The 20,469-nt window shown below is 40.2% G+C and overlaps 5 protein-coding genes across 5 annotated transcripts in view; 4 read left to right on the top strand and 1 right to left on the bottom strand.

Annotated features, from left to right (window-relative positions):
- The first annotated feature begins 924 nt into the window (after window positions 1–924).
- On the top strand, window positions 925–5,498 carry dnase2b (deoxyribonuclease II beta). Its single transcript, XM_005923409.2, has 6 exons — window positions 925–1,104; window positions 1,217–1,391; window positions 1,943–2,021; window positions 2,695–2,856; window positions 4,143–4,340; window positions 4,910–5,498. The coding sequence occupies exons 1-6, from the start codon at window positions 998–1,000 to the stop codon at window positions 5,242–5,244; spliced, it is 1,056 nt and encodes a 351-aa protein (XP_005923471.1). The 5' UTR covers window positions 925–997; the 3' UTR covers window positions 5,245–5,498.
- A 2,673-nt stretch (window positions 5,499–8,171) lies between these two features.
- On the top strand, window positions 8,172–11,304 carry LOC102300899 (deoxyribonuclease-2-alpha). The gene is made up of 7 exons (XM_005923410.2): window positions 8,172–8,308; window positions 9,379–9,476; window positions 9,554–9,716; window positions 9,811–9,892; window positions 9,983–10,141; window positions 10,224–10,415; window positions 10,588–11,304. The coding sequence occupies exons 1-7, from the start codon at window positions 8,291–8,293 to the stop codon at window positions 10,959–10,961; spliced, it is 1,086 nt and encodes a 361-aa protein (XP_005923472.1). The 5' UTR covers window positions 8,172–8,290; the 3' UTR covers window positions 10,962–11,304.
- Window positions 11,305–13,869: 2,565 nt separating this feature from the next.
- On the top strand, window positions 13,870–18,621 carry rpf1 (ribosome production factor 1 homolog). The gene is made up of 9 exons (XM_005923417.3): window positions 13,870–14,208; window positions 15,010–15,066; window positions 15,454–15,534; window positions 15,620–15,715; window positions 16,090–16,243; window positions 16,384–16,466; window positions 17,439–17,620; window positions 17,716–17,842; window positions 18,041–18,621. The coding sequence occupies exons 1-9, from the start codon at window positions 13,981–13,983 to the stop codon at window positions 18,080–18,082; spliced, it is 1,050 nt and encodes a 349-aa protein (XP_005923479.1). The 5' UTR covers window positions 13,870–13,980; the 3' UTR covers window positions 18,083–18,621.
- Window positions 17,228–20,469, top strand: part of LOC102303221 (vitellogenin-2) — a 26,911-nt gene continuing 23,669 nt past the window's right edge. Inside the window, exons 1-2 of the mRNA XM_042222292.1 lie at window positions 17,228–17,231; window positions 20,142–20,147. The gene's annotated coding sequence lies outside the window, so the exon portion shown is untranslated. The remainder of the gene's footprint in view (window positions 17,232–20,141; window positions 20,148–20,469) is intronic.
- On the bottom strand, window positions 18,617–20,193 carry LOC102302325 (guanine nucleotide-binding protein G(I)/G(S)/G(O) subunit gamma-5). Its single transcript, XM_005923416.2, has 3 exons — window positions 19,958–20,193; window positions 19,663–19,814; window positions 18,617–18,902 (listed from the first exon to the last, which is right to left on the bottom strand). Exons 1-2 carry the CDS (start codon window positions 20,036–20,038, stop codon window positions 19,689–19,691), a joined length of 207 nt encoding a protein of 68 aa, XP_005923478.1. The 5' UTR covers window positions 20,039–20,193; the 3' UTR covers window positions 18,617–18,902; window positions 19,663–19,688.

The raw sequence follows: 20,469 nt of genomic DNA, 5'->3' as shown, positions 1-20,469 counted from the left end.
GATATGATCTGTCCAGCGTGTCCTGGGTTTGCCTTGGGGCCTCCTCCCGGTGCTGCAGACCCCCCTGTGAATTGCTACCTTATCGTAGTGGAGGGGTTTGTGTGTCCCAGGAATCCCAGGGGCTATGTTGTCCACGGGCTTCTGCCCCCTGGTAGGGTCTCCCATGGCAAATTGGTCCTGGGTGAGGGACCAGACAAAGAGTGATTCAGAAGACCCCTATGAGAAGAACACTTCACCCCGCCTAGGGTTACCAGGACCCCGCCCTGGAGCCAGGCCCAGGGAAGGTGCCCGAGAGCGAGCGTCTGGTGGCCAGGACTTAGTCCCTAAAAAGGGACATGGGTCCATCTTCCTGCAGGCCCACCACCCGCAGGAGGCATCGTAGGGGTCAGGTACATTGTGTGCCGGGCGGCGTCCAGGAGCGGAGCACCTGGCAGACCAATCCCCGGCTACCAAGACTATGTTTAAAGAGTTTCCTCAACAATAAACTGGATGAGCTTATGAAATCCAGTTTGGCTTATAAACATTACAAAAAGGAGCTCAGAGATGTGACTTTGTCAGACTTCAACTATGAGTTGTTTTACCAAAGAGACGTTTCCCCTTTTACAGTCAACATGTGGTTTCATTGTAAAATTAAGACCTGACCAGTACAGTAATCAGGTGTGAACAGTACTTGATGCTGTAACGAGGGCAGTTTGCATAATTAAAAAAACAGCAACACAAAAAACATTAACATACAGTACATATATAAATAATACGAGGACAAGTAAAGTAGCTGATCTGTCAAGGTTGGCAAAAAATAAAAATCTATAAACATTCTGAAACATTTAATTGCTGACAGTCATTTCAATATTTTCCCGTCATGTGACAACATCTTATGACTTCCCATTTTTGCATCTAAAAGCAGATGTGCTGGTTTCACAATCAGAAAGCAGCAGATTTCAGATTTCCCTTTGGTCAGTCGCTGCCGTGTTGACTTCAGCTGCAGGAGTCACTCAGGATGATCTCACGCTTTAGTTTATCCTCACAGATTTTTGTGCTTTTGTGTTGCACAGTTTGTGGTGCTGACATTTCATGTAGAAATGAAGAAGGCGAGGCAGTCGATTGGTGAGTTAATATGATATTTTTAAATATTAATGCCTCCATATTCATACTGATGATTAATTCCTTCAATTTTCCCAAGAAAAGACACGTGGTTTTCTGTCTCTTTCCTTTTAAGGTTTATCGTCTACAAACTGCCTAAATACAGAATCGATGACATCGGCAGTGGGGTGGAGTACATGTACTTGGATTCATCAAAAGAAGGCTGGGAAATGAGTAAATACACGATTAACTCCAGCCAAGGAGCCATAACAAACACACTGAACCAGCTTTACATGGGGAAAGAGTACAAGGTGAGATTATTCCATCTTTTTGTGGGTTTTTATATGATGAGTGAGACTTTAGTTTGTTAATGGGAATTATCAGAGATAATGCTCGTGCCAGTTTGCTGAGTAGGAACTCTTTCATTTAATATGAGGAACTGAGTTGACACTGAACAGTCAGAAACAACACAAACTACCAGTTTGGAGTGTATGTAAGTCTGGAGTTTATGTAAGATCTTAAAGTAATCAGGACCAAATAAACTAGGTGTCAGGGAAATATTTAGTTCAGTTTCCCCAGGCAGACAGAAAACAAACATTTCTCTGAAATATCTTTGCTATAAGAATGAAGCCATTAGCTGGTTATTGTGGCATTCTTCTTCTTCTTTGTTCTTTCAGTTGGTCCCTTATTCCATTTGCCATTAACGTAAGCCAAAGTGTAATAAGGTGTAATAAGCATTTTGGTTTTGCAGGGCGTCCCTAATGTCACCTCTCAATTATTCTTCTTGTATAAAAGAACTTGCATAAATAACTTTCACTTGTATAAAATAACAAATGTTGTTGTTTTGGGGGTCTTTTGGCAGTCAAACACCTCAGTGTATGCACTCTATAACGACGCCCCACCAGACCTGAAATACATTCAAAAATATGGACACACTAAAGGTACGGTACAGTCGGCAGGAAGAAAACTGCTTCTTACCCCTTCTTTTCATCTCAAGACTCTTATTCATTATTGTGACCACACAACAAGATTCATCAGGTTTTATTCCCAGAGTTTTCACTGTTAGCAGAAAATATAGCAGCACTGTGACTGCCATAGTTTTTCTTCACTCTGTTGACACGTGCAAAGTCAAGGTGGAATGTCCAGTAAAGTCTGTTTTACATTTTCCACCTTTAATACCACGTGGAGAGGCTGTAAAAATGGACATTTGTGGTAGTTTGACAAATTTAAGAACCTGTTATATTAAATTAAGGTAGTTATTGTGTATATATGTAGCCACACCATGTTACATGTACAAGTGCACAACTATTCCCCATGCAACAGTGCAAGTTACAGCATGTTTTGTGTCTGTGACAGTAACCGGCAGATGCATTTCCAAACTGCTAGTCAAGCTTTGGAAAAAGAAAAAATCAATAGGGTTTAGGTTTCCTCTGCCTGCAATAGGGTGTTGTAGGGGGAGGACACAGGCAAAGACCATCTGTCCAATAGCTCCAACTGCACATTTGACTCTTATCAGCAACACAACTGATGGAAATCTTTCTGCATCTGCGTGCTGGTTCGCATGTATCTGTGTGTAATCATTCCAACTTTCGTATGTTTGTGTGTGTCCTGCAGGGGCACTGCTCTTTGACCGCGCTCAAGGTTTCTGGTTGTCGCACAGCATTCCCCATTTCCCTTCCTTCCCCGAGAAAGGGTACATATACCCGTCCTCTGGCAAAGTCAATGGCCAGACTGCACTGTGTGCGACCTACCAGTACCAACAGTTTCTTCATATAGGTGAGCTCTCATGAAGCACAGAGCTTGGCATACAATCGTCAGACTTACTACATTTAATATTCTGCTTGATAGAAAGCCGGGCCGGACCAGTGAAACTACTTGATAGATTCTGGGAGTTCATCAAACTGGTCCACAATTACAACATATAAAGTTTTCGTTAATTCAAAGAAAATCTCCTTTTTTTCTCTGAACCCACTGAAAAAACCTACAAATATGTAAAAAAAAAACTTTTAATAGTTGATCTATTACTTAATTACTTTGGTGTCGTATGAATGAGGGAGATTCTTTACCAACAGGAAATACTGTAAAATCCTGGTAAATGTTCAAAATTATGCACTCCTTCACATTTTCCACAGCCTAATGGTGGGCCGGACTCGGCTGGGCCGATTCTGGACCCCGGGCCTTATATTCAGCACCCCTGGTTTAATGCAAAGCAATCATCAGCTTTTTTCTTTTACATGCATACACACAGTTAGGCCCATAAACATCTGGACAATAAGAGAATTTTTGTAATTTTGCCTCCGTTCACGATCACGATGTAATTTGAATCAAGATGTGAGTGAAATCCAGACTTTCAGCTTTAATTCAAGGTGATGAACTGTTTGTTCAATTGTTGAATTACAGGCAGTTTTATACACGTCTCCCCATTTAACGGTACATATAGATTCAAAAATCATTTTAAATGCGCAGAGTTTTAAATTATTTGGAGTTTTTATGCTGCTCTGCTCGTTTCTGGATTTCTCACTGAGCAAATGTGTAAAATGAAATTTTAAGGTTATTAATAAGGTGATTTGTTTCTTTTGTTTGGAAACCCCACATTGCACACAAGTATTATAATGAACCTGTGAAATTGTTTTTGCTACGAAGCGTGTCTGAGGGAAACTTTAGGGGATTTCCTCACACGTGTTCAGCTACTCGGAATTATTCTGTGTTTCTGTGGTGATCATAACAGTTTCACTATAATAGTATTTTATTGGAATTACTATGTTTTTTATTAATAATCAGTTTTTTCACATTTTACCAAGTTAATGTGTCAACAAAGTGCTTACAAAGAAAGACTGGAGGACATTTAATTTAGCTAAATGTAATATCTGCTATATAAAAAGCCTTGAATGCGAAAATTCGATATTTGCCAAGAATTTAATTAATAAACTTGATGAGACTAACAGTAAAGAATCAACATCAGTGTCATTATCGTAAATGCTCACTGCGGCTGTAAGGAATACTCTCGCTATACGACCATCTAATATACATCATCTCTTATTTCTCTCCTCTTCAATCTCCAGCAAAGCAGTTGGTCTACCTTTACCCACGTTTCTATAACTGCTCTGTTCCTGCTGCATTCTCGGCTGACCTGCCACAGCTGGCCCAGTTATGTGCGGACTCCAAACCACAGCTGTCCTCCAACAAGAGAATGGAGCAGCTTTTTTCAGCTGGAGGGGAAAAGTTTGTCAGTTTTGCTAAATCTGAAAACTTTGTGGATGGTAAGATACCCCGCATGCCCTTTTTTTACTTTTAGGCATTTACTTGCTCATCATGTACATTTTAGAAGAGCAGACTTCTTTCCTGTAGCCTGCTGCCATGTTTGCACATTTCACTGTCGACCACAGTCACTGATTATCAGGCGCAGACACGCTATCGTCTCTGCACAGTGACGTGCATTATCACGTCCCAGCCGGGGCTTTCAAAGTACACTCACAGCTGCTTTGACTTTTGGATCTTAGTTACATGCAGTATTTTGTTTCTCAGTTTGTGTATATGTATATTTTTATTATTTAGAGAGAATAATTATCCACACAAAGGTTTATTTATGCATGAAAACAACACAGAGCTCACAATGTATTTATTTTACCATAATCATACATAATGCAAAAGGAAGTGTGAGCTTATCACGTTTGCATTTCCTTTATTCTCATATCATTTGGCAAATTGCCAAAACAACTTGAAAAATGCTATTTAATGGTATAAAAACATTATACGTTTCATTTAGCACAATGATTCGAGTACAGACTACTCTAGTACCTGACATGTTTTTCTGTTGGCTTTCATTCAGATATCTACACAGGCTGGGTGGCTCAGGAACTGGGCGCCGACCTTTTAGTGGAGTCCTGGCAGAGACAAGGTCACGACCTGCCCTCCAACTGCTCACTGGCCAAACACACCATGAACATTAAGAAAATCCAGCTTCCCAGATCAATCCTGTTTTATTCGCACTACGACCACTCAAAGTGGTGCGTGTCACGACTTTATGAGGACCAGGTGACCTGCCTGGGAGACCTGAACAGAGAGATGGGCCAGCTGTGGCGAGGTGGCGGTCTGATCTGTTCCTCCAACCCTTTGATTTATAAGGCCTTCAGGCAGGTGGTGGATTGGTACAGTCAGTGCTAATTGAGAAGGAAAAGCAAAGTGATTAAGAATCAGTGTGACACTAGCTGGCAGTGGCAGAGCGAGACACTATGATTCTGTCTCCAGGGTTGACTGCTATGTAGAAGTAACATAGAGACTCACATATAATAATGTATGTGTATAATTGAATTCAGTTTTATATATACAGCTCCAAATCACAACAACAGTCACCCGAAGGTGCTTTATATTGTAAGGTCGACCCTACAACAATACATACAACAATCATATGACACCTTATGATCAAGCACTTTGGCGACAGTGGGAAGGAAAAACTCCCTTTTAACAGGAAGAAACCTCCAGCAGAACCAGGCTCAGGGAGGGGCGGGGCCATCTGCTGCCACCAATAATAATGTATTTACAATTTAAACTGGTGAATAAGCTTTTGAAAAATAGCAGTGGCTGCATGTTAATTATGTGGTGGATACACTTAGTTATCCACCTTTGTTTGAGTTAAAGCAGCTGTATGGAACCAGCAGCCCACAAGTATAAATAGATTTAAAAAATAATACTTTCAATTCAATAAAACAAAACAGAAATAAGGTTAGTAAGACTGTAGATCACAGCCGCACATTGTTTCAGGAGATGTCAGCGGCTGTGTGTTTAAACAACCATGTCTGCACAATGTCTGCACAATGTCTTGTTCCTTTTACAAAAGGAGCAAGAGACAAAATCATTGATCTATGTCGCTTCCTTTCATCCAGCAGAGATGAAACTATAACACTATTAGTGCTACAGATAAAAGGTTTTGTAATTTTCTTTTGAATCTTTGGGTGTTTGTATTCATATTATTTTAGCACAGTGTGTGCACTTGTGTTATGATGCTACATATTTGAAGTTGTTTTTAAGTTTTATAAGTTCTGCAGTAAATATATGGAACCATATGTTGTAGTATGATGTGCAACATAATAAAGACTGACAACATTAAAATCTGGTCTACTGCTCAGTGAGACTGAGGTACATGTAGTCTAATGGAATCTATTTTATTTTGTTTTATTTGGTGCCTCTGGAGTAGTCATCATCATGTTTGTTCAGTTTCTATTTCCACTGAAGAGGCACTTGGCCTGTGACTGTGTGTGCGTTTAGTGTTTGGGGTAAATAGTGTCACCTACTGGCCAGACCAGGTGACTCATACAATTCATTCAAATGATTTTCCGACTATCTACAATTCGATACTACTCATGCAAACTAGAGCAGGCAGTAGAGAAGAAAGAGTACAACTAAAATCCAGTAAAGTGCAATAAGTAACATGTATTATACACAGTTGTGTGAAAAGGAGAGTACAGCCTCTTTCAACAACAAGCTTTTGTTTATCAGGGGCATATTTAAAAAACTCATCTGGTCCTCAGCAGGTCTTAAAATTAAGTTAATACAGTGTCAAATGAACAAAGGTGAAGAAAACTAAGTCAAAATGCACGAACAGCAAATGAAGAACTCAGTATGCTCTCAATGCTTTCATAGGAGTTAAGAAGGTAAGATCAGGTAACATAATGGCAAGAAAGAAAACATCAGCAATGATAGAGAAGCAAATGTTTCTGCTCATCAATCTGGGAAGAGATATGAGAAATTATACAGTGAGAAAATGGAAAATGTTTAAGACAGTTGACAATCTTCCCAACAGTGGATATCGAAGCAAATTCACCCCAAGGTCAGACTGTTCAGTGCGCAGAGAAACTGCAAAACACTCGTGAGCTACATCTCCTGCTCTACAGGCCTCGGTTAGCATGGCAGATTTTTAAAGTTCATGGCAGCACAGTTAGAAAACAAGCCGTGCTTGCTCAGCAAGCCATGAATACAAGTTATACATTCAGTCGTTTTGTTGCTTAGAAAAAGAAAAAGCCTTTTCTCTCTGAACTGAACAGCTTAGCTTTACAATGTTGCCTCTGAATAAACCATAAGACTTCTAGAACAGTGTCCTTTGGACAGACAAGGCCAAAGTGGACATGTTTGTCCATAATGCACAGCGCCATTTTTGGCAAAAACCAAACATAGCATATCAGCACAAACAGATCATGTCACCTATCAAGCATGGAGGTAGACAGGTGATGACAGGATCTGCGCTTCTTCCAGTCACCGAGTGGACGATGAAGGTCTGAGGTCGTCTGCCTGACAGCTTGGACTAGGTTAAGATCGGGTGATGCAACAGGACAACAACCATATTCAAAGCAGCAAATCAAGAACAGAATGAGTGTAAAAATAAATAAATAAATCACGGTGGCCAAATCTCAATCCAGGCAGTCAACCTGGCTGAAATACTGTGGCGTGACTTTGAGAAAGCTGTGCAACAAATGTCCGCAAACCTCAGTGAACTGAGGCAATGTTGTAAAGAAAAGTGGGTTAAAATGACTCCACAGTGACGTGAAAGACTGATAGAGTCATACAGAAAATGATTATGTCAACTTATTGCTGGTAAAGGTGGAGAATTATTTTTTTTGCACGCTGTTTCCGAATTCTGGTTTTGTTTTAGTTCAATAAAAAATGTTCTTGTTCATCTCAAATTGTATTTATGTAATGATAAAACAAGCTAAGGGTCTAAGTCCGTCTTTTACTTGAACTGAACTTTCTTTTTCACCTGACTCTGACATATTTCTACATGTACACTATGTGCATGAGAAAACTGGTTCTAAGAGCGCAGCAAACAATTTTGTTAACTGATTGAGGATCTGGATGCTTAAAATGTTGCCATGTGGTTGCAGTAATTGAGATTGTGCTAAACCATGCATCAGTTTCACAATGACTACACTTTCTCAGAAACATAAGAAAAACAAAGTCACATATATATTCTTTCAAAAAGCAAGTCAAACTGGAACATGCAGGGCTCAGACGGCACAAAGCCTCGTGACAGCGTCACCTGGTCAAAACAGGCATGGCAACATTGTAAAAAACAAAAAAGGAAGATCTATGGTGACGGCTTTGAGCAACAAGGAAGTTGTTGCTGACACATCGAATGCAGATATGGGTGACGGTTTCAGTTAGCAGTAGATGTGACAAAGCAGCTTTGTGAAACATCTAAAGCTCACTGAGAGGGAAAATGGAAACAAGTAGATATGTAAGTAAATGTTTACATATTTCAAAATATATTCTACAAATAATAACAACTGAGATGATCTATTTACATAAACAGGCTGAACACAAAGTAAATGCATAGTTATCCTGTGTATAAAAACACAGTACATGAGTACCGTGTGTCATAGCTTATCAAACACAATGTGAACAGAATATTACCACATGAAACTAGTATTGATGCATTTACCATGACCCTAGATTACACCCACCAATAAGCATGCTATTATAAAATGCAACAAACTATTTTAAACTGCTCCATGATTTGGCATTATTGGCATTATAATACAATGTCCATGGTGTGTTTGACTTGCAAATATATTTTTCAGTAGTGGACGACTGACCTCTTGTAAGCTGAGGAAGTGGCTTGACAGAAATGCACAAGTCTTACACACTTACAGATTGTTTACATCAAGGATCTTTACTTATAGCGTCCAACATATAGCTACAATAAGAAAGTGAGGATGTGTGGGATCACAACAGAAAACCTGATAATGCAGCGTTCATAAAACAAACACAGATTAGGTCACGTGATGACAAGTTTTCCAGATAAGACTGTAAACCCGGTTCATATTTAGAGATGTTTAGAGTCTATATTGTGTTACTCGAAACTGAATGATTGAGGTAGATCTTGAGTTGTATTGCCGCTGTGATGAACTGATACATCTTTCACCATTTTATAAACTAAAGCGTGTTGGGGGGGGCAGAAATGTCAGAAGGAGAAACGGAAAATTGGTAACTTCATAGGCTGCCACGCTGGGAGGCTGTGTTTGGTAAATGATGTGAGCAGAGACGTGTTACATGTGTGGTAAGTGGTGCAACTTAAGTCGTCTGTCTAAAGTAGCTCGCAGGGTTTGCAGAAGTAAAGACGTAACTGACATAAGTTTATGTCAGTCAGATAAAGTTCATCAGTGTTTAAACAGAAGCTGCAGGTTCACTGGTGGCTTTAATTGTGTTACACTGTATTAAAGACCTTCTGCTTTGTGACGGTGTTGTTGAATGCAGACAGCCTCCTGTTTTTGTGGTTCTAGCAACGGTTATGTTTGACTGTTTCAGACCAGTGTGATGGGATTCCTCTTGAGTGTTGGGATCCTTTTTCAGGGGTGTGACTCAGCGGTAAAATGCAGGAATGACAGAGGAGACGAAGTTGACTGGTTTGTAGACATTTTGAATTTCTGCCAATGGGTTTAATGTAAATGCATAAGAAAACATCTTTATCTACATTCTTTAGGTATATTTTGTACAAGCGTCCCAATGAGGATAAACTTGGATTGTCATACTTTTACATGGATGAGAGCACCAACGGATGGATACTCAGCCAAGAGAACATCAACAGTGATTCTGGCACTCTCGCAAACACCCTGAGACCTCTTTTTGACTTCTATGACAGAAAGGTGAGGTATTATAGCATATATGTCTCACTAGCATGGCACAGTGAATAATCTGAATACCATTTCAGAGTTGTTGTGGTGTTGCTCGTCTATCCAGATCGAAGGCTTTGGATACATGCTGTACAGCGACCAGCCTCCAAAGCCGTATGTTGCTCCTCCATCGTTTGGTCACAGTAAAGGTGGGCACAACATTGTCTCAGCTGACGGCGTCCTCTGTCTGAAAGACCCAAATGTAGCAAAGCTCAGTTTGTGTTTCTGACTTTCTACAGGAGTTGTGTTGTTGGACAAAACGTCTGGAGTTTGGCTTTCACACAGTACACCCAAATTTCCAGTATATCACAGTAAAGCCTTCTGGCCTGATAATGGAAATGCAAACGCTCAAGCATTTATGTGCGTGACTTACCCGTATGAGCAGTTCAAAGAAATAGGTATGTCAACAGGTAAACAGCTCAAATCAGTTTCATAGAACTAGTGAAAGTGCACTTTAACAACTTGTATCTGAATTCTTAGGAGTGCAGCTCAAGTACATCCATGCTTATTCGTATGACTCTGAAATCCCAACAACCTTTCACAATGAGCTGCGGTGTGTGGCACAGCGAGACTGCTACCCGAAAAAGGAACCCTGGTTTAGTCAGGCGACGCTGACTTCTTCACGCGGCCGTAACTTCATCAGCTTTGCAAAATACACACGCTTTGGTGATGGTAAGTGTTTTCAGAAAGAAGACATATTTCAGGAGGGATGAATTCATGTTGTATTGATCACAAACATAAGACCCTGTAGATTGACAGTAAAACACACTGTACTCTCCACAGTACGGGCAGAGCGCACTCTTAATAGTGTTGTTTTCCTGTTTTGTTTCCCATACTATTGCAGATCTTTACTCTGGTCTTGTTACAAAAAACATTAGGGGGAATCTGTATGTTAAGAGCTGGGGAAAGATGCACCACAATCGCGGTCTGCCTTCTAACTGCAGTTCAAGCATCCCTAACCATGTGTACAACGTGAAAGAAGTAAAGCTTCCAAACAGGAGGGCCTTCAGTGATACTGTGGATCACTCAAAGTGGTGCGTGACTGCAGACGGTGACTGGATCTGCATCGCTGATATGAACCGAGAGGAGAGTCAGATGAAAAGAGGTGGAGGAGCAATATGCACTAATGACAGAGTAGTTGGGATGGCTTTCTATAGACTGATACACAATTTTGAACCATGTAAAGATCCACGCTCTGTTGGTAGACAAGAGCTGTGAAGGAACAACCCGAGTGTTGGACCAATATTATAAAAACCTCCGTTTAAATAAGCACATCAGCTCAGCTGTCCAGTCTTGACTCGTGCAGCTTTAGGTTCAGTTTGTTTCTAAAAGAAATCCAGAGATGGTTACAGAGTGCCTGCTTTTGTCTTTTCATTGTTCGCACGACTGGACCAAAATGCAGCAATCAGAGTTGTTAAATGTCTTGATCATGTTGTTTCATTTTTTTAATCTCTTATTAAGTTTTGTTTTTATTTCCTATCATGTCCTGTGAAGCGCTTTGTAACTTTGTTTTGATAGGTGCTATATAAATAAAGGCATTATCATTATTAAGAAAAATCAATGGACTATTAAAAACTTGATTTTATTACACAAACTTCTGTATCTGGTAGAAAAACAGTTTCGACCTCAGGGTCCTCTGCAGTGTCCTCCGTGCACCGTTACTTCAAACTAAATGAATTAAATGTGAATGATTTAACGCCCACTTGGAACTTATTGCCAGCTGTGCAAACCAAGCTCTTGCTGCAGCTCCACACATTGAAAAGCCTTTTGTACACCCTGAACCCTGCATGTTGACGTTCCAGTGGAAGGACAGGAGGAATGCCAGATAGTACAGTGTTTGTGGCTTTGCTTGTCTGTGCATGTCTATTTTCTACTTTTTCATTTATATTTTTTGGTTTTTGACACTGAGCAACTTCCACTCGCCTCCTATGTAAAAATGCAGTTCTTGTCCTCTTTGGCAGCGTCTGCTTGCAACAGGTTTTCAGCTTTCAGCTGTTTCTGTGGCACCAAAATGTTGCACCTGTAGATTAATTTCCAGAATCTTTCCAGCTTGTTCATTTTTGTGATGCGGTGTGTTAAATACAAAACACCTTGTCATTGGAGCTGAGGTAAACAAAAGAAAAACATTTCTTTTTTTAACAGTGCAAAAACTGACAAAAATAATGGAAGGTCTTATTTCTGAAGTTTACCATAAAGTGTCTTAATTGCATTTTTTAATGTTAACACTCCAGGAAGTGGCTTTTTAAAATAAAATGATCAGTCTTGCCCACACCACAGCTTCCTGTTCACACCACGTGTCACACTATCATGCTTAATTTTAAAGACCTACATTACTGTAATTATTATAAACTGTGCTATTATATCCATATAGTATAATCTCAATTTTTAGGCAGGTGATTAAAGATGTAGGACAAATATTGTAATATTGTATTTGTTGAATCACAAATATAATATTATTCCTCACAAATGCAACTTTGTGTTCACTCGTTTTCACTGAGAAACACTAAAGAAAATACTCAAATTAAATGTGCTGATGTGTTAATGATCACTTCTGTGGTTCCTGGTGCAGATAAACTCGTGTTGTCTCTTTCTGGCTTTGTTTAATTGTATTTAAGCTGTCAAATGATCACAGCCTCCTCTTCCTCCTTTAGTCCTGAAGGTGATGGTTAGACCTTCATCACTGATATGAACAGGCACAGTTTCACTGTCATTTCACCGGTTTTGAGCTTTCAGTTTAGATGCCCTCATTTACTGGCGTGCCATCGAGCCATATCTGGCATTTGCAGCAGTTCTTATTTGTGCCCCCACCTAATGTAAGGTTTATGCCACAGCTTCCCTAAATTAAGAGTTTTTGTAATTACAAAAACATTTGTATGTTTCTGTAATGATTAACTATGAGCTAGATCTTTAACTGAAATTATATTTCTGATGCTAAAATATAATTATTGTTATCTATGAATTTTATTTAAAGAAGCAGAAAAACATAGTAGAGTATGTTATTATTTATTTTTAAGCCTCTACCTGCTCTAACAAAAAAATCAATTCAGTCTTTTTTAGCCACTTAAATTGTCTTTACAGGATTGTGAGTTTATATATGTTGTGACTTCTCCTGCCTTGTTGGCCGGAGTGTCTTCGCTGTTCACTCCTGAAAAAATACATTTTTAATCTCAATGAGACTTTTTACCTGGATAAAAAAGATTACAGATTACACTGATTACAGCTTCCAACTCCTTTAAGGAAGGTCTTTTTCTGGCTCTAAATGACTTGATATCATTCATAAGAGATATGGTTGACAGATTATAGGTCAACAAGTCATTTATAACAGCTTTCCAAGAAACAACAGTGATGAGTGGAGACGTAGCAACTACAAAGGTATAAAGATCATGAGCCATATCAGAAGATACGAGAAAGAGTTCTTGAAGGAACAGCAGCATGGCTTCATGTTGAGAAAGAGAGCTACAGATTAAATGTTTGGTTTGAGAGTGCTGAGGATGAAGTGTGTAGAAAGAGCCGTGTGATGTTTTTGTGGATCTGTAGAAAATATGATCTGGTGTGATACTGTACGAGGAAGTAAGGGTGGTGTAGGACATGTATGAGGACAGCTATCAGTGGTGAGGTGTGTGGTAGGAGTGACAGATGGGTTTGGATTACGTCAGGGATCGTCTCCAAGCATCTTCTTGTTTGCAGTGGGGGTGGATGGATGGCCAGGTGAGGTCAGGCAGGAGTCTCTGTAGACTGTGATGCTCACAGATGACATTGTGTTCTGCAGTGAGAGTATGAAGTAGATGGATGAAAGCCTGGAGAGGTGGGGGTATGTTCTGGAGAGCAGAGGAGTGATAGCCAGTAGAAGCCAGACAGAGACGGGTGTTAACAGTGAAGATGATAGGACTAGAGGTTTGAATAACTGGGGTCAAAAAAAGCCATGGACAGTGCACAGGAGAGGTGAAATTGAGAGCGTGTAGGCAGGGTGGAGTCGGAGGACGAGTATCAGGAGGGTTTATGACAGAACATTACATAAAGCTGGGGTATTGCAAAAAACGGCTGTGTTTAGGTTCTGCTCTATTTCCCTACTTTACAGTGGGACTCTGTCTCCTCCTCACCACTAGAGGTCACACTTGTTCTTCACCGAGTCTTCATTCGGCCACTTCCTGTCCCACCGGAAGTGAATACGCGAACGGGGCTGCTGCTTCCAGTACACACACGTGAGAAACAAGCCAAAACAGACAGCAGATACAAGATGGACATTACAGAGGTCTCAACAAGTCAGGACGGCAAAGGGAAGAAGGGCAAGAAAGCGAAGAAGAAGAGCGCGGAGGTTGATGGGGAAGGCAGCGCGGGGGAGGAGAAGAAGATGGTGAAGAGCGAGCTGGCTGTTGCCTTTCCTCCCACCTTCAGTGTGTCAGAAATCAAGAATAAACAGCGAAGACACTTCATGTTCATGAAACTCAAGCAGGAGAAGAGAAAGGTACCGATACTGGGTCATGGCTGGTAATGGGGGGAGCTTCCGGTACTCGGGACACTCACGTGCCAGTTTATTAGGTACAGCGGTGCGTTAAAACAGCACCGTTTTACGTGAGCAAAACTCCAGTGTGTTTCAGTAGAACTGTTAATGTAATACAATGATCAACATAAAAATATCAATGTCTCGTTTTAGCACGTGTTTTTTCATTAAACGTCAACATGTTACGTCTGTCGTTAGGCTGCTTGTTTTGCTTGGGTCCAGTTTATTTAGACTGACTCCTTATGTGCTGCTTAACTCACCACTCACCATATTTCATTAAAGTGAAGTATAGTCAGGGTGGGTCTCCTTGTTCTTCTATTTATGAGGGAAAAACAGCCAAACAAAAATCATTAGGATCAGCATTTGCTGATATTAAAGTTGGACCATAATCATTGCATCCATAAATATTAAGCACACCTGTTAATGTTAATAACTTAAGAGTAGGCTGGTAAATATCTAGTTACCTATTTGTTTTGTGTCAGTATTGTGAGGCCTTTAGAGTTTTTAGTTTTTTTAAATACTGTTATTTATATTATAATCCGGTGCATCTTCTGATGATACTTGTATGGAATCACAATAAATTTTATGTGAGGTAACAAATGGCCAGGTTTACTAGTTGTGACACACAGAAAAAGGTACATCTATAATTTTATTTAAAACATCACTGCTTATCCAGATCAGTTCTAGCAGGAGTAATCGATAAATCACTTTATTAACTTTCAAAACCTCCTTGAAGATCTATTAACTTCTAAATTTGTATTTCAGCAAAAGATGCAGCTGAGGAAAAAGAGAAGAAAAGAACGTGAAGCTTTAGGTGATAAGGTGAGTCTTCTCTTTGTTTGTTCTTCACTTATGACTGTGCTTTATGATGGATGTGTTAATTCTACCAATAAATTGCTGTCATGGGGATTTGATGGTAAAGAGGGGCTCAGATTAGAGCCACTAGTCCTCCAAATTAAAAGGAAGCAGTTGGTGAAGCATGTCCTACTGGGAGGGGCTGGGGGGGCAGACCCAGGATATGCTGGATAGATTATGTTTTGGCTTGGGAATGCCTCTGTGTCCCCCCGGAAGAATTTGAGGAGATGGCAGGAAAGAGGGAGATCTGGGCTTCTATGCTTAGACAGCAGTGACAGAGAGTGAAAGGATCAAATAAGGCAACAGCTGTAATATTTATTATTTGTACTTTATCTTATTCTGTCCCCAATGTAGGCACCACCAAAGGAGGTCCCCAAAACAATAGAAAACCAGAGGGTGTATGACGAGACAACAGTCGACCCAGAGGATGAGGAGGTATGAACTGGGCTTCATCAGATTATTGTTATCTTTATTTCTGAATTTGGATTAAGTTGCATATGTTTGTGTACGTTATATACAGATTGCTTTTGACGAGGGGACTGATGAATTCTCCGCCTACTTCAACGGGCTGACAAATCCTAAAGTGCTCATCACAACATCAGACAGGCCCAGAGGGGTGAGGGCTCCTGCTGTCATTACAGTCATTGTTATTATTCTTTTATCATTAAATATGCAGAATCTGAAAAATTACAATTTGCTGGTAAATTTTGGATCATTTGAATATTATGCAGAACAGAGTTTTCTAAAAATCTCTTTACATATTTGAATATTCTTGACTTTGTTACAAAATCGAGCAGAACAGAAGCTACAAGCTTACTTTTAGCTTTTGTGTAAACGTTTGAAGCTGGTTTCGTTGTTACAGTTTAATTTCTGCACTAAAATAGGATTTACTGTCATAGTAGTTAATAATAGTTGGCGCTAACCACTCTTCCACCTCAAGTGTTGAACGCACAGTGATTTGTGCCACATCATCTGATTTGTGTCTTGCAGAGGACGGTGAGGTTTTGCGAGCAGCTGGCCACAGTCATCCCAAATGCCCACGTGTACTACAGAAGAGGTTTGGCCCTGAAGAGGATCATACCGCAGTGCGTCGCCAGGAACTTCACCTATCTCATGGTCATCAATGAGGATCGACAAGTGCCCAGTATCCTTAAAGGCAGCTGTGCAAGCTCTAGTTCTTTCTTTGGTCAAAAGTCTCATTTTGACCAAATACTGCTGATAATTATGAAAGTTTGATGCACTCAGCTGTTTTCTAATGCCGAGATCCTTAACCATTAATTAAAGATGGCATGGTTCTCTGTCACTTACCTGACGGGCCGACTGCACACTTCAAAGTCAGCAGTGTTCGACTACGCAAGGAGATGAAGGCAAGATGATAAGTCCAAACTCTTTTTCAAAATGATCCTACTTTCTCACCTATACTATAAACACGTGAAAAGGAAAGTACACCCTCTTTCAATTCTGAGGTTTTACATCAGGACATAGTAAAAATTTAATCTGGTCTTCAGCAGGAGATAAAATCTCAGATGAAGAACAGCACGTAATATTACTCCGTGTACTGTTTGTACAGGGGTTAAGTTACCTGCAGGCAGGTGCAGCTGATAAAATGCACTTGATTAACTGATCAATAGTCAGCGTGGGCACTCCTATAAAAGGAGAAGCATTTAGATGTGTGTTAACACAATGCCAAAACACATCAACAGTTGCTGCTCGAGACTTTTGGAAGGACTATACAAGTCCGTCATTCTGCTGTGAGAAAGATTATTCACAAATAGAAACGTTCAGCACGGTTCAAAGTCTTCCCAGGAAAGTGACATCGCAGCAAATTCACTGCAAGGTCAGACTGTGCGATGCTCAGACTCACTGCAAAAAAGCCAAAAGCTACATTTCAGACTGCAGGCCTCGGTTAGTAAAACATTTGAAGTCCAAAACAGTCCAGTTAGAAAAAGACTGAACAAGTATGAACTCCACAATGATGTGAGAGACTCAAAGTCATGTAGAAATACATACCTCATGTTACTGCTGCTAAAAGACACTGAATCATGTGGTGCACGCGGTGTTTCACACACTGCTTCTGCATTTTGGTTTCTTTAAAAAGAAAAAAACCAACACATTGTATTATGACGTGTGTTGTTCATTTGAGGTTATATTAAAATAACTTTACAACCCGGTACAGTCTAAGTTATTTTTATCATGTTTTATACTTAATAGGTTGAAGAGGTGAAACTGAACGAGGGGGTATTTCCTCTTTGCTTCTGTATGTTACTCCAAACACTGGGACACGCTTTCTTGAAGTTTAGTCATTTGAGATCATCTGGCTCCTTTTCTTTGTCCCGCAGAGACGAGGCAAAAATCCAACTGAACACTACCCAGAGGTGATCCTCAACAATTTCACCACTCGTTTGGGACACACCATCGGCCGTCTGTTCGCAGCTCTTTTCCCACAAGAGCCACACTTCGTTGGCAGACAGGTCGCCACCTTCCACAACCAGCGAGACTTCATCTTTTTCAGATTTCACAGGTAAATATTTTTCAACCTTCTACACTAACACATGCGTCTGTTTGAAATCTTAAATTTAGAAGGCTAAATAAATCTCTAAAACTCATCTGTGAAAGGTACATCTTCAAGAATGAGAAGAAAGTTGGTATTCAGGAGCTGGGACCACGCTTCACCATCAAACTCCGATCTCTACAAAAAGGCACGTTCGACTCAAAGTACGGAGAGTACGAGTGGGTGATGAAGGTGAGTCATCCTCACAGATGGTTGTTTTTGCAGTAAAACTGTCATCAAGCCGCGTGCACATTTGCCTTTAAGCAACCTATTTGCTGTTAGTTTCTACTTTGCCAGTTGTGCTATTACAGTCTAGTTCAACATTTAATTGTGGAAGATTAAAAGAAATGTTCTTGTCACACAAGCTTAAATATCTTTTTTTGATTTCAGCGTCATGAGATGGAAGCCTGCAGGCGAAAGTTCCAGCTTTGAGAAAATAAAACTTTTTCCTGGTCAGATGGGAATGATCATCTGTTATCCAAGATACTTCAGCTGTTTGTGGACTTGCTGAGATTGACTTTACAATGCCCTGGCAACTGTTAAATCTTCAACAACAGCTCAAATTTCCCTTAAAAGTATCATTTCCACTCTTTATTGTAACATGACCTACTCATGGACATCAAAGGGCTGAGTCTAATTGTTGGACACATTTTCTGTTGGACCGTGAAATGCCCGAGAAGACATGCAGCATCCTGCTTCTTTGTAAATGCTGCTTGTGTGTTAAAAGCTTTAAAAATGTGACCTGCTCTGACCACATATATGCAAACATACACCTGGTCCATCCTGGTTTGTGCGACTGACAGAAGGAGCTTTGAATAAAGTGCATTGTGTGACTGCAGGTGGTCAAATTGTTTATATTTAACACATGAGCACAGTGCAGATGCTTCTGTATTCAACAGGATTCTCAAAAATCATCTTGGATAATACGTGTGTATATTGTTATTCTAATAAAACATTGACTGTGTCTTTAAGTTGTGAATAAAGGTATTTATTTTTGTTCAGGCATGAAAAATACACATTTCAAAAGGCACATGTTAGTATGGGTTAGTTCTATGCAAATAGCTTAAGACGCATTTGTGCTAAAACCACTTGGAAAGGTTTCCACGTTAGATTTGATAAAAGGCAAAAGTTAAAAAGAAAAAAAGTCAGTCGTTTGGCCCAAGTTCCCTAACGCTCCTGAGTCGATTCCAGTCCATGATGCAGGATCCTGATCCTGAAACGCCGTTCCACAAAGCACCACAATGTCCAACACCTGCAGAAATGTTTACGATCATTAGTCATGCAAAAATTTTATTCATACAGCACCAACTCACGTCAACAGTGGTCTCAAGGAGATTTATATTGTAAGGTAAAGACCCTGTATGAGCAAGCACTTGGCGACAGTGGTAATAAAGAACTCCCTTTTAACAGAACAAGGCTCAGGGCATTCAGAGAGATGGGACAAAAGGCAAAGTACAGGGGCCACAGCATTTAGGCTGAGGGTGTGAAAAGTTTGTTTTCCCTATAAAGCAGGCCGCAAAGCATGTAAACAATGCAGAAATGCACAGTATTTTATAAGCATTACTGCAAAAGCAAAGTTAAACCACTCTGACCTGCTTATAAATGATTTTAGAAAAACTGACCGTGGGTGATGTTAAAGCTCTACCTGAACTTCACAGGTGAGAAAAGTCTAGAAGTTAAAGGTGCGAGTCCGAGCACTGTAACTCTGATGATTTTCAGTAGAGCAGCCTCGACAAGCTGACTGGAAATAGTTAATAACTGATATTTTATGTAAGAGTTAATTTTAAACTACCATTGAATTATAAGCGTTTGATGTTAATCGTTTAAAATTAGACTACTTTTTAAGAAAGTGCATTTTGTACTGGTTTCAGTTTCGTAACTTGTTGCTATTACTCAACGTTATGTCTCTTGGCCGTACAAAACATCAAAACGTACTTTATGGATTCTCCACAGAACTTGAGGTTATTTTAATCGTACAAAAAAGAGGCAGCCTGAGAACCAGCTGTACTCACACAGGCGGAGGGTCGGCCTGTTGGTGCTATAGGAAGGAGCAGACTTTCTGCGGTCTGAAGGGGTTGTTGCTGGACGACATGCCGGTGAGCAGAGGGTCCTGTTGGGCGTTCTGGAGGCAGAACTGCTGCAAGTCTGCAGCGGCCTGGGACACCTGTGGTTGGGAAATAGTTGAGGCAAGCTACTGCTGTGCAACTACAACTACAATCGCTATTCAAATGAAGAGAGACTCCTTTAACAGACGACAGAGAAACAGTACACGCCCTACAATAGTAACGTAGCGATTTTAACCGTTACCTTAACTCTGTTAATGCCAGCTTCAAGGCGTAACTGTTGGACCACTTTTTTCATTGCTACGACGTTGGTCGATCCAGACATCGCTGAGTTGAACGTTTTAAGGCTTTAAGCGACGAATTTAAAAGTTTTACCTAGAAAATTGGTTGTTGCTAGCTCACTTGCTAACTACTTCATCAACAACGAGCTTCCGGTTTTGTATAAAGGCGTGTCAAGTACTGCTGCCTTCGCGTGAAGTTCGAAAATGTCAACTTTTCGATATCTTTACTTCACTGTTTTGTAAACAATAGAAACCTCACAGTAGAATAGTTTTTCGTTACTTTGAAAACTGTATTAGCGAAAACGAGATTCATAAAGCATATAATCATCGCCTTTGTCATGCATTTCCAGACGGTTTCTCTGATAATCACCAACAACAAAAGTTCAATTTAAGTTTTAAAAATTACAACTCCCACATATACCAGAAAGGAGCGCCAGATAAATGCAAATTCCGCCCCCTGGTGTTGGAAACGCTT

The sequence above is a fragment of the Haplochromis burtoni genome, unplaced genomic scaffold (assembly GCF_018398535.1).
Source record: "Haplochromis burtoni strain Fernald_Lab_line unplaced genomic scaffold, NCSU_Asbu1 Contig_5, whole genome shotgun sequence".
Lineage (NCBI taxonomy): Eukaryota > Metazoa > Chordata > Actinopteri > Cichliformes > Cichlidae > Haplochromis > Haplochromis burtoni.
This window is presented reverse-complemented; position numbering and strand designations above follow the sequence as displayed.

Excerpts from the sequence above, each read along its gene's own strand:
- LOC102302325 (XM_005923416.2), bottom strand. The coding sequence starts at position 20,038 with ATGTCTGGATCGACCAACGTCGTAGCAATGAAAAAAGTGGTCCAACAG. Across the intron at positions 19,815-19,957 it reads CTGGCATTAACAGAGTTAAG|GTGTCCCAGGCCGCTGCAGA; the intron begins GTAACGGTTAAA and ends TCCCAACCACAG.
- dnase2b (XM_005923409.2), top strand. The coding sequence starts at position 998 with ATGATCTCACGCTTTAGTTTATCCTCACAGATTTTTGTGCTTTTGTGT. Across the intron at positions 1,392-1,942 it reads ACATGGGGAAAGAGTACAAG|TCAAACACCTCAGTGTATGC; the intron begins GTGAGATTATTC and ends GTCTTTTGGCAG. Across the intron at positions 2,022-2,694 it reads AAAATATGGACACACTAAAG|GGGCACTGCTCTTTGACCGC; the intron begins GTACGGTACAGT and ends TGTGTCCTGCAG.
- LOC102300899 (XM_005923410.2), top strand. Across the intron at positions 9,717-9,810 it reads TTGACTTCTATGACAGAAAG|ATCGAAGGCTTTGGATACAT; the intron begins GTGAGGTATTAT and ends TCGTCTATCCAG. Across the intron at positions 10,416-10,587 it reads ATACACACGCTTTGGTGATG|ATCTTTACTCTGGTCTTGTT; the intron begins GTAAGTGTTTTC and ends ATACTATTGCAG.
- rpf1 (XM_005923417.3), top strand. The coding sequence starts at position 13,981 with ATGGACATTACAGAGGTCTCAACAAGTCAGGACGGCAAAGGGAAGAAG. Across the intron at positions 14,209-15,009 it reads TCAAGCAGGAGAAGAGAAAG|CAAAAGATGCAGCTGAGGAA; the intron begins GTACCGATACTG and ends TTTGTATTTCAG. Across the intron at positions 15,716-16,089 it reads CATCAGACAGGCCCAGAGGG|AGGACGGTGAGGTTTTGCGA; the intron begins GTGAGGGCTCCT and ends TGTGTCTTGCAG.